This window comes from Urocitellus parryii, chromosome 2 (assembly GCF_045843805.1).
Source record: "Urocitellus parryii isolate mUroPar1 chromosome 2, mUroPar1.hap1, whole genome shotgun sequence".
NCBI lineage: Eukaryota > Metazoa > Chordata > Mammalia > Rodentia > Sciuridae > Urocitellus > Urocitellus parryii.
In genome coordinates, this window is record NC_135532.1 from 80,931,381 (window position 1) to 80,941,952 (window position 10,572).

The 10,572-nt window shown below is 38.3% G+C and overlaps 1 protein-coding gene across 3 annotated transcripts in view; it reads right to left on the reverse strand.

Moving 5' to 3' along the window:
• The window catches only part of Zdhhc20 (zDHHC palmitoyltransferase 20), a 78,677-nt gene extending 68,449 nt beyond the window's left edge, over positions 1-10,228 (reverse strand). For all 3 annotated transcript variants that reach the window (XM_026394925.2, XM_026394924.2, XM_026394926.1), the window contains exon 1: positions 9,960-10,228. In XM_026394925.2, the coding sequence (XP_026250710.1) occupies positions 9,960-10,077 (118 nt within the window). In that variant the 5' untranslated portion in view covers positions 10,078-10,228. The remainder of the gene's footprint in view (positions 1-9,959) is intronic.
• Positions 10,229-10,572: the final 344 nt, after the last annotated feature.

Genomic DNA, 10,572 nt, shown 5'->3' on the forward strand with positions numbered 1-10,572 from the left:
TAAGTAGAGGAGCATTAATCTTGATTTTAATTTTTAAAGTCAAGGAGGATGGGGAAGGACTCCCTTACCAAGACCGTCTAGTCCACTATGATTTAGTATGCAATCAAAGTCATAAACACCCCCATTCAGCATATGTACTCAAGGTCATAAATATCTGCTTGAAAGCATGCTTTCACTTATAATCTGTTAGCATTGAGCCTTGTTGGGCCTGCACATAAAAAAAGGCCTATGGATGGGGCTGGGGTTGTGGCTCAGTGGTAGAGTGCTTGCCTAGCATGTGTGAGGTGCTGGGTTTGATCCTCAGCATCACATAAAAATAAATAAGTAAAATAAAGGTACATGTCCAACTACAACTAAAAAATAAAAATTAAAATTAAAGGCCTATGGAAAAAACCTAAGGGGCTACTGCTGCCTTTGAATAAAGCATGTCTACTATCCCAACTGTACCTCGCATCTCTTCTACCTGCCAGGATCTAGAATTTTTTTAAGAGTCTGAGCCCCAGCAAGACATGTGTGTTAGTCTTTCATTGCCATGACCAAAATACTGGACACAGACAAATGAAAGGAGGAAAGATTCATTTTGGCTCATAGTTTCAGAGGATGTAGCCCACGGTCAGCCAGTTCATTACTCTGGATCTGAGGCAAGGCAGACCCCCCTGGCAGAAGAATACTGCTCAGCTCAGGGTAGCCAGGGATAACATGCAGTCCCCAAAGGAAGGTCCCTGGGAATCATGCCCCATCTGCTTATAGTTTCCACCACTCCCAGTAGTCTATTCAGCGAATAATGGATTAATCCACTGATAAGGTTAGAACCCTCATAATCCAGTCATTTTCCAAAAGCCCCATCTCTAGACTTTACTGCATTAGAGACCAAGCCTTTGACACATGAGCTTTTGAGAGACATTCCAGATCCAAACCATAACACAGTGTATGAACGCTTCCTATTAGAGGTTATTGAATATGTATACATGTTATTTATCATCACTGTAACATCTTTCTATCTAATGTTTATATCAGTTATCCATAGAAAAAATGAATTATGGCATCTGAGACAGAAAAAAAATCTCTATAATGTCACATACCCAAAGACATATACTATTAACATTTTAGTATATTTGCTATTATTCCCTTCATGTACTAATGACATCCTAAGAAGCCCTCTTGATCATAAACAATATGTTCAAATGACTGAGAGCATACTGTGGGTCAGCAATTTTTACTGTCCAAGGTATTTAGGAACCTTCTGCTGCTGCCTTTTAGGAGAAAACTACTTATTTAAACAAGACTGAAATCTGTGAGTCCAGATTTCCTTTATTCTTAGAATGCAATAAGGTTAAGAAGATCTTCAGAGGACTTTAATATCTGTGTTTTTACATGCTGTTCAATTAATATGTTAGTGAAAATTAACTCTTCCTATGATTTCAATGTGTGGTTCAAAGTTCATGTTAGTAAAATGAAGCAGTGGGAAGAATAAAAGAATGTAAAAGAAATGTTTTTAAACAGTTAAAAAAAAACATTTTCAAGACCTGTAGATCATTTTTTTAATATTTATTTTTTAGTTGTAATTGGACACAATACCTTTATTTATTTTTATGTGGTGCTGAGGTGAGCATGTGCCAGGTGAGCACCCTACTGCTGAGCCACAAACCCCAGCCCAAGATCTGTGGATCTCTACAACAAAGAAATAAAAATATTAAAAAGAACACATTAAAAATAAAAGTCACTTTTATTTTTAATGTGTTCTTTTTAATATTTTTTAGTTGTAGTTGGACACAACACCTTTATTTCACTTGTTTTTTTTTTTATGTGGTGCTGAGGATCGAACCCAGGGTCTTGCACGTGTGAGGCGAGCCCTCTACTGCTGAGCCACAACCCCAGCCCCTCTTTGGGTGTTTAGATGCCTATTTATTCAAGAATATGTTACAACTTTGAGCAATACCTCAATCTGTGTTGCTTATATGCTTATAGGAATTGTATTATGTATTACTATTCTTAAAACAGCAAATGAGGGTGACAAGGAAGGCTCCCTCCCTTAGACAACATACCCTCTCACACACATACTTCTGACACTACCAGCAGCTTATAGCAAAATAGGGTATAAGTTTTGGTAATATGATCTTCAGATAGTCAGTTAAGGAAAAAAAAATGAAAACTTAGTGAAACTTTGGGAGAGAAAACACAACTTTAACAAAAATACCAACTCTTGCCAAAAAGGGAAGGCCAGAATAAGTGTACTAGTGGCTATTAAATCTTTTCTCCATCCCCAATAGCATTTGAAAGTCCACTCTGCCAAAACCTTATATTATTCTGTAAGCTAAGTACTATTATCATACTTTATAGCAAGAAAACAAATTTGTAAGGCAAAATAATTTATTAAGATCATTCAAAACTAATTAAGATATAACAAGGAGGCTAGTGTGGTAGTGGCAGAGTGTAGCAGGCTTCTGTATGTATCAGGAATATGTATGTGGGAAGGTATGTTCTTTAAGGGAGGGAGTCCTCCTAGTCATCATCATGTGAAATTTTGTAAGAAGAGTGTATCTGACGCTTTTCCTATTAAGCATCTAAGCAACACAGATTTAAGTGCTGCTATAATATGTAACACATACACCAGAACAGATGGCACTTACACTTAAATGCTGAAATAACACAGCAAAAATAAAGGCAACAATAGTTTTACAGGGAATAGATTTCTTTTAGATAAAAAGAGTAGAAATGAATTTAAGAGAAGAAATAAGAGAAAGAGTTTATTATGCCTGCAACGCTATAGTAAGGCTTTTAAATTAAAAGAAAAAAAAAAAACAGCCAAGTTGTGAGGAGTGATATGTCCGGTGCTAATTTAAAAGGGAACATTCTGGCTATTTTCTAGAGAACAGACTGGGATAAAATAAGAAGAGATGTTACAACCATAGTATAATGGATATAGGTGAGAATGTAAAATAGCAAACCATCCCAAACAGTAGTGCTTTTAAACAGAACCATTTATTATTTCCTATAATTGTGAGGGTTAGCAGTTTGGGTCCTAATCAGCTGGGCTCTTTCTACCACCTGCTGTCATCTAACACCTCACCTGGGGCTAGAGCCTAGGAAGGTCTCATTCACACATCAGAGGCTTTGGCTCTTGGCTGGCCTCTCAATCCAAATGATCTCTCACTCAGCAATCTACTCTGGATTTCCTTACATAACAGAATGTTCCAAAGAGATAAGGCAAAAAATGTATTATGTCTTGAGGCTTAGGATTTAGGACTCAATATCACTTCTACTTCATTCTGCTGGTCAAATCAAGTACAAGACATGGCCAGATTCAATGACTGGGCAAAAAGACTACTGATGTGAAAAGGTGCAAATTATTGCAGACATTTTTACACAAGGGCTTGAAGAAGTATAATTGTAGCAATGTACTGAGAAGCAGCTGGATTTTAGTTCATTTACAACACTTGATGATTAATTGGATGTGGGATGATTTTTTTCAGTGAAGAACCGTGAAGGATGCAACTATTATTTACTGAGGTAGGGTAAGAGGGGCAGCTTCAAGAGGGGGAAAAAAAAATCAAGAATTCTGTTTTGGACATGTTAAATCTGAGATGCCTATTAGACTCCAATTAGCATACTACTATTTCTATTCCATAATGTGGAAGTGGCCAAGGTAGAAGCAAAGCTTATTTGCAGGACTAAGGCATATAATTTTTTTCAAATAGTCTGACTTGGTTTCTAAGTTTTCCAACATCTTTACCTTTTATATGTCTTGTTTTTCAAGAAAGCAGTAGAGAGCCAGTCGCTGTGGTGCATGCTTATAATCCCAGCCACTTGGGAGGCTGAGGCAGGACTTCGGGTTCAAAGCCAGCCTCAGGCAAAAGAGAGGCACTAAGCAACTCAGTGAGACCCTGTCTCTAAACAAAATATAAAATAGGGATGGGGATGTAGCTCAGTGGTTGAGTGTCCCAGAGTTCAATCCCCGGTACCAAAAAAAATAGAGGGGCTAGGATGTAGTTCAGGGGTACAGCATATGCCTAGCATGTGCGAGGCCCTGGGTTAAGTCCCCGCACCACCCAAAATAAATAAATAAAAGGAAGCCGTGGAAGTCCTCAAGAAGATTCAGTTCATATGGAAGAAAATACATTTGGATTTGTGTGTGTGTGTGTGTGTGTGTGTGTGTGTTTAAGTATATATTTATAGAGTACTCTTAAACCAGATTGCTATATGGTAAATAACTCACCAGTAGCTGTAAGGAAAAAAACTGCTATCCAAAAAAATAAAACAAACAAAAGGCTTGGGCAATTGTAGAATGCAAACAAAGAGATTTGCAAAGCACTACAGCTTTCAAAGTCAAATTATCTAGAAAAATCATTACATTTTACAATATGAAAACAAATAGGAAATAGCAAATTAATAGTTAAAAGATTCTGATTCATATTTTAAATTTTTTTCCATAATTATGCCAACCATTGTAGATGAGATCTAGGGAACCAGATTTTTAAAAGATTATCAGCATAATTTGAAAGAATCATTGTTTCACAATCCAAAAGAAAGAATATAGAACCAGTCAGCCATTAGTAGCCTTTAAAAGCAAAGACTATAAAATACATGTTTTGTAGGTATAATTATTATTCTGGATGTTCCTGTATTCTAAAATTCCAACATGATTCAAGAGAATTTTTATAAGAGTATGACGCTATTCAATTTAACATATATTAATTGAAAGTCTACAAGCACGGGGCTCTCTAATGAATCAAAGATGACAGGATGCAACCATACTACAAATCTTATTATTCAAGTACTTAAACATGGTAAGAAAGTTCATACTTTTTTTAATATTTATTTTTTGGTTGTAACTGGACACAATATCTTTATTTTATTTATTTTTTTTAAGGTGAGGCTGAGGATCGAATCCAGGGCCTCCTATGTGCCAAGAGAGCACTCTACCACTGAGCCACAATCCTAGGCCCCATACTTTTAATTTATATTCTAATTTGACTTATAAATGTAAGTATACTAGAAATATATTTGTGCAAGTATACTAGAAATATATTTCTAAGTAAAACTGTAAATATCTTTAAAAATATATTTACACAAATCAAAACTACTTTAAGATATCATCTCACTCAAGTCAGATGGCAGCTATTATGAAGACAAACAACAATAAGTATTGGCGAGGATGTGGGGGAAAAGGTACACTCACACATTGCTGGTGGGACTGCAAATTGTTACAGCCAATATGGAAAGCAATATGGAGATTCCTTGGAAATCTGGGAATGGAACCACCATTTGACCCAGCTATCCCCTCTCCACAGACTATACCCAAAGGACTTAAAAACAACATACTACACACAGCCACTTCAATGTTTATAGCAGCACAATTCACAAGAGCTAAACTGTGGAGCCAACCTAGATGCCCTTCAGTGGATAAATGGATTTAAAAAAATGTGGCAAAAAACACAATGGAATTTTATTCAGCATTAAAAAAGAATAAAATCATGGCATTTGCAGGTAAATGGATGGCGTTGGAGAAGATAATGCTAAATGAAGTTAGCCAATCCAAAAAAACACAAATGCCGAATGTTTTCTCTGATATATTTTCACTCATAGTAGGGTAGGGAGGGGGAGCATGGGAGGATTAGATGAATTCTAGATAGGGAAGAGGGATGGGAGAGAAAGGGAGGCAGAAGGGGATTAGCAAGGGCAGTGGAATGTGAAGGACATCATTATCCAAAGAACATGTATGAAGACTCGAATTGGGTGTAAATATATAAACAAATTTGAAAACTTGTGATATGTATGTAATAAGAATTGTAAAGCCAAAAAAAGCAAAGTACATGTATAAAGGCATGAATTGGTGTGAACATACTCTATATTCAAAGATATGAAAAATTGTATTCTATATGTTAAATAAGTATTGTAATGCATTCCACTGTCATGTATTTAAAAAAAATAAAATCAATAAAACTAAAATACACACACACACACAAATTAGAACACAAAGTGGAAAATAAGGGGGAAAACACTGAGATATACTATAACACAGATAAACATCAAAAACATGCTCAGTAGGGAGCTGGGGTTGTAGCTCAGTGGTAGAACACTTGCCTAGGATGTGTGAGACACTAGGTTCAATTCTCAACACCACATATAAATAAGTAATAAAAATAAAGTTCTATCAACAACTAAAAAACAAAAAAAACACCACAAAACAGACCCAAAAGACCAGTTATTGTATTATTCCATTTATATGAGATGTCTCGAAAAGGCATATGGATCCCGAACATAGACAGTGGTTGCCTTAGGCTGGGGGAAGAAAGACGGAGTAACTGTAAATGGGCACGAGGGATCTTACTGAGGTCATAGAAATGTTCAAAAAAAGGACTATTGTGATTACTACACAACTTCATAAATTTACTAAAAGGCATTACATTGTACATTTTAAATGAGTGAGTTTAATGGAATTTGAACTATACCTTGTTAAAGTTACTTTACAAACAAACCCCCCAAAAAACCCAGGAGGCTGGGAATATAGTTCAGTGGTAGAGTGCTTGCCTAGCATATGCAAGGCCCTGGGCAATCCTCGTCACTCCAACAAAATCAAAAAAGTCTAAAGGAGGCTGGGGTTGTAGCTCAGTGGTAGAGCTCTTGCCTCATATGTGGAAGCACTGGGTTCGATTCTCAGCGCCACATATAAATAAATGAATAAAATAAAGTCCATCAACAACTAAAAAATATATATATTAAAAAAAAGTCCAAAATAAATTTCACAAATATATGAAAGCTGAAATTGTTCATCTCCAGCTGACCTAAACCACTTTTAGGCATGAAGTGATAACAAGAGATGGAAATATGATCTATAAAAAGAAATAAAAGGCACTAGAAATGGTAATTAGATGAGTACATGTATTTATCTTCATTATTTAAATCTTCACAAAAATTGTTCAAACAAAATAAGCAATATAATGTGATGTTTATTACACAAAATACATGACAACAACATAAAGATTAGGAAGGAAGAAACAAGTGTTTTTATAAAGTACTGTTTGTGAAAAGGTGTATCACTTGAAGGTAGACTATATAATATATAGTTTTTTCAGTTATTGAAGCTAAAGTCATGCTATAAATATGAGGCGACTACTTAAATAACAAAAAGAACGACAGATAATAAACTAACAAAGGAAGTGAAATAATCAAAAAATTTGAAAACATAAGTTCGATTAATTCAAAAGAAGAGAAAAAAAGGGAAAGAGAACAAAGAACAAGTTGGGCTAGGATTGTGGCTCAGCGGTAGAGCGCTTGCCTGGCACTTGCGGAGCTCCAGGTTTAATCCTCAGCACCACATAAAAATAAAATAGATATATTATGTCCACCTACAACTAAAAAATAAATATTTAAAAAAAAAATAAATGACAAGCCAGCCCAGTGGAACACACCTGTAATCCCAGTGGCTCGGAAGGCCACAGGAGGATGATGGTGAATTCAAAGCTAGCCTCAGCAAAATTGAGACATTAAGCAACTTAGTGAGACCTTGTCTCTAAATAAAATACAAAATAGGACTGGAAATGTGAATCAGTGGTCGAGTGCCCCTGAGTTCAATCCCTGGTACCAAAAAACAAAAAAATAAACAACAATAACAAACAAATCACAGTCTTAAATTTAAATATATTAATAATCACATTAAATGTAAGTAGTCAAACACCTGAATTGAAAGGCAGAGATTTTCAGATTACATGAAAAGGAGGAAAAAAAAGAAAAGCAAGACCCAAATAGATGCAGCTTAAAAGAAACATACTTTAAATACACAGGCATAAACAGGCTAACAATAAAAGGACACAGAAAGATATACCATTCTAGCACTAATCAAAAGAAAGGTTAATGACATGTTAATATCTGCCAAAGTAGATTTCAGGGCAAATATTGTGAGGGATAAGAGAATCATTTCACAATTATAAAGGGACCAACTCATCAAGAGGACTTAACAATTCTTACTATTTTATACACCTTATTACAGAGCTGAAAAATACATGATGCAAAAACTGATAAAAGTACAAGGAGAAATAAATACATGATAATCATACCTATGTCAATAATTTAAATAACAAATAGAAAAGATTTAAGTAACATTACCAATTTGCCTCAATGATATTTATGAAGCATTATGACATAAATGAATTCCCAGCAACAAACAGTAAAATACACTGCTGATTACAGAATATATCTTTCTCAAGTGTATACAGAAACTTGAATACATTTTAAAGGCTTTAAGTCTCACAAAATACAAAAGCTGGTTCTTTGGAGATCAATATAACACTTCAGAATCAACTATGTGAACAGAGGATACTCAATAATGGCACTTGTTATGTGTACCACTCTAAATCTGAAGATGTTGTGAAGAAGACACAAGGATATAGACTCAGGTTACAGTCCCACTCTACATATTTCTATTTGAAAAAAAGATTAAAATGTCTACCCTTGGACAAACCACACAGGTCTTCTGAGTAATAAATTTCCTAGAAAATAATGAATTAGACCAACTCTATAAACTCTAAGATCTTCTATATGCTAAAGAAGAGATACAAACCTACTTTTAACAGCTCAAAATGACCCAAGTATTCAGATAAAAACTCTAGAAATCTGAATTAGCACTTTCCTCAACATTAACCAGGTTGACCAGAGAGGAAAAGTTGTTCAGTTCACCCATAACTAAATATTTTCAAACAGAAGCTTTGGGGGGAAAAGCTAACAAGGTATTTCAGTCTTATTTAAAACCAAAAACTAATAGTATTATTTTATCTTTTCTGTTTATCACTCACCTAAGATGGCCATGTTAAGTGTATCTATTTTATCCTCAATATTAACTCCTAATAAGGCTGATATTGTGCGAGCCTGTGCGTGTCTGTGTGTGTGTGTGTGTGTGTGTGTATATAAACAAAATGAAGAAATAGCAGAGCCTGCACTGGAACGAAGCCCTTTTGATCATAAACAATTTGTTCAAATGACTGAGAGCATACTGTGGGTCAGCAATTTTTACTGTCCGAGGTATTTAGGAACCTTCTGCTGCTGCCTTTTTGGAGAAAGCTACCTTACTTAAACAAGACTGAAATCTGCAAAAGTCCAGATTTTCTTTATTCTTAAAGGCAACCTATTCAAACCAGTATGTTAAATCCTTGAGGTGTGCTGCAATCCTTTTTCCTAGGAGTCAGGTGAAAATCGGTGCTAAAAATGGAAGATGGCAAAAATAAAGAAGACCCCCAAATTGAAGACAGTGAAAAAAATACACCGGGCTGGGATGTAGCTTAGAGGCAGAGCACTTGCCTAGCATGTGTGAGGCCTTGGGTTCAATCCCCAGTCCCCAATACCGCAAGGAAAAAAAAAAGAAAAAAAGCACGTCAGAATAAACAGCCAAGGAAAAATAAATAATGTTATTCTCCCATTCTGTCTTCATTTTATAGGTCGCAGGATTCAGACTTGAAAGAAATGAACTTTAAAATGGGTCAAGAACCACCCAAAATCAAAAGCTGGAGCTCACTCATCCTCCAGGTCAGAGCACCAAAAGACACACCTCCCTTCCCCCAACCCCAGCAGCCGGCTTTACAGGTGACAAGCGTCTGGCGCTGTTTGGAAAAACAACCTGGAAAGCATAAATTTGTTTTTAAAAATATTAACAAAAGCAAAAATAAGGGCCACACACACACACACACACACGCCCCTAAACCTACGAAGGTCGACTGGCCCCGTTCGGAGAAAACGCATTTCTGAACATTCCGTCATAGAAGACAGAAGGATGGGCAGCCCCTGAGCGAACGCTAGAAGCAGGAAGCCGCGGGCCAGCTGGGCCGCACCGCGGCCCGGGGCATCCAGGCTCCCGAGCGTCAGGCGCCGCGGCTCTAACAAAGCAGCAGGCGCGCGGCCTCGGCCTGCAGCCGGGTCCTGGCGACGCCCCGTGCCCCCGCCTTCCGCCCGCGCCCTCCGGTACTCACACGCGCAAAGCTCCACCACGTACGCGTAGTAGGACCAGATGATCACGAAGGAGATGAAGAGCACCGGCACCCATCCCACCACGCGCTGGCAGCAGCGCCACACCGTCCAGGGCGCCATTTTCCGCGGGCTACGGTGAAGCCCCGTACTCGCCTCGGTAGGGAGACTCCAGATCTCCGGCGGCGGCGACGGGGTTTCTCTGTCCGGCTCCGGGCCAAGATCTCCCGCCTCTCCGGCAAGGGTAATCAAAGATAAAGTCCGAAGCTTCTCCTCGTCTCCGCCCCTCTCAGCCCTCGGGCTGGTCCCGCCCCCACTCCACATCCTGTCGCCCCTCCCCCCGTCCCTCTCCCACCCCCTCCCCGCCCGAAGCCGGTCGCCTCAAGTCTCCGCGCTACCGGGGCGGGGCTTATGCAGCCGGAGGGGATGGGCGGGCCCGCCGCTTGGGACCGCCCACGGGGCGTGGCGGGTTGGGGCGGGCGGGGAAGTGGAGAGAAAGAAGTGGAAATCTAGAGGCTAGGTAGTGGCTGGCGGGTGTGTGTGTGTGTGTGTGTGTGTGTGTGCGCGCGCGCGCGCGGGTGTGTGTGTGTGTGTGTGTGTGTGTGTGTGCTTTTTCAA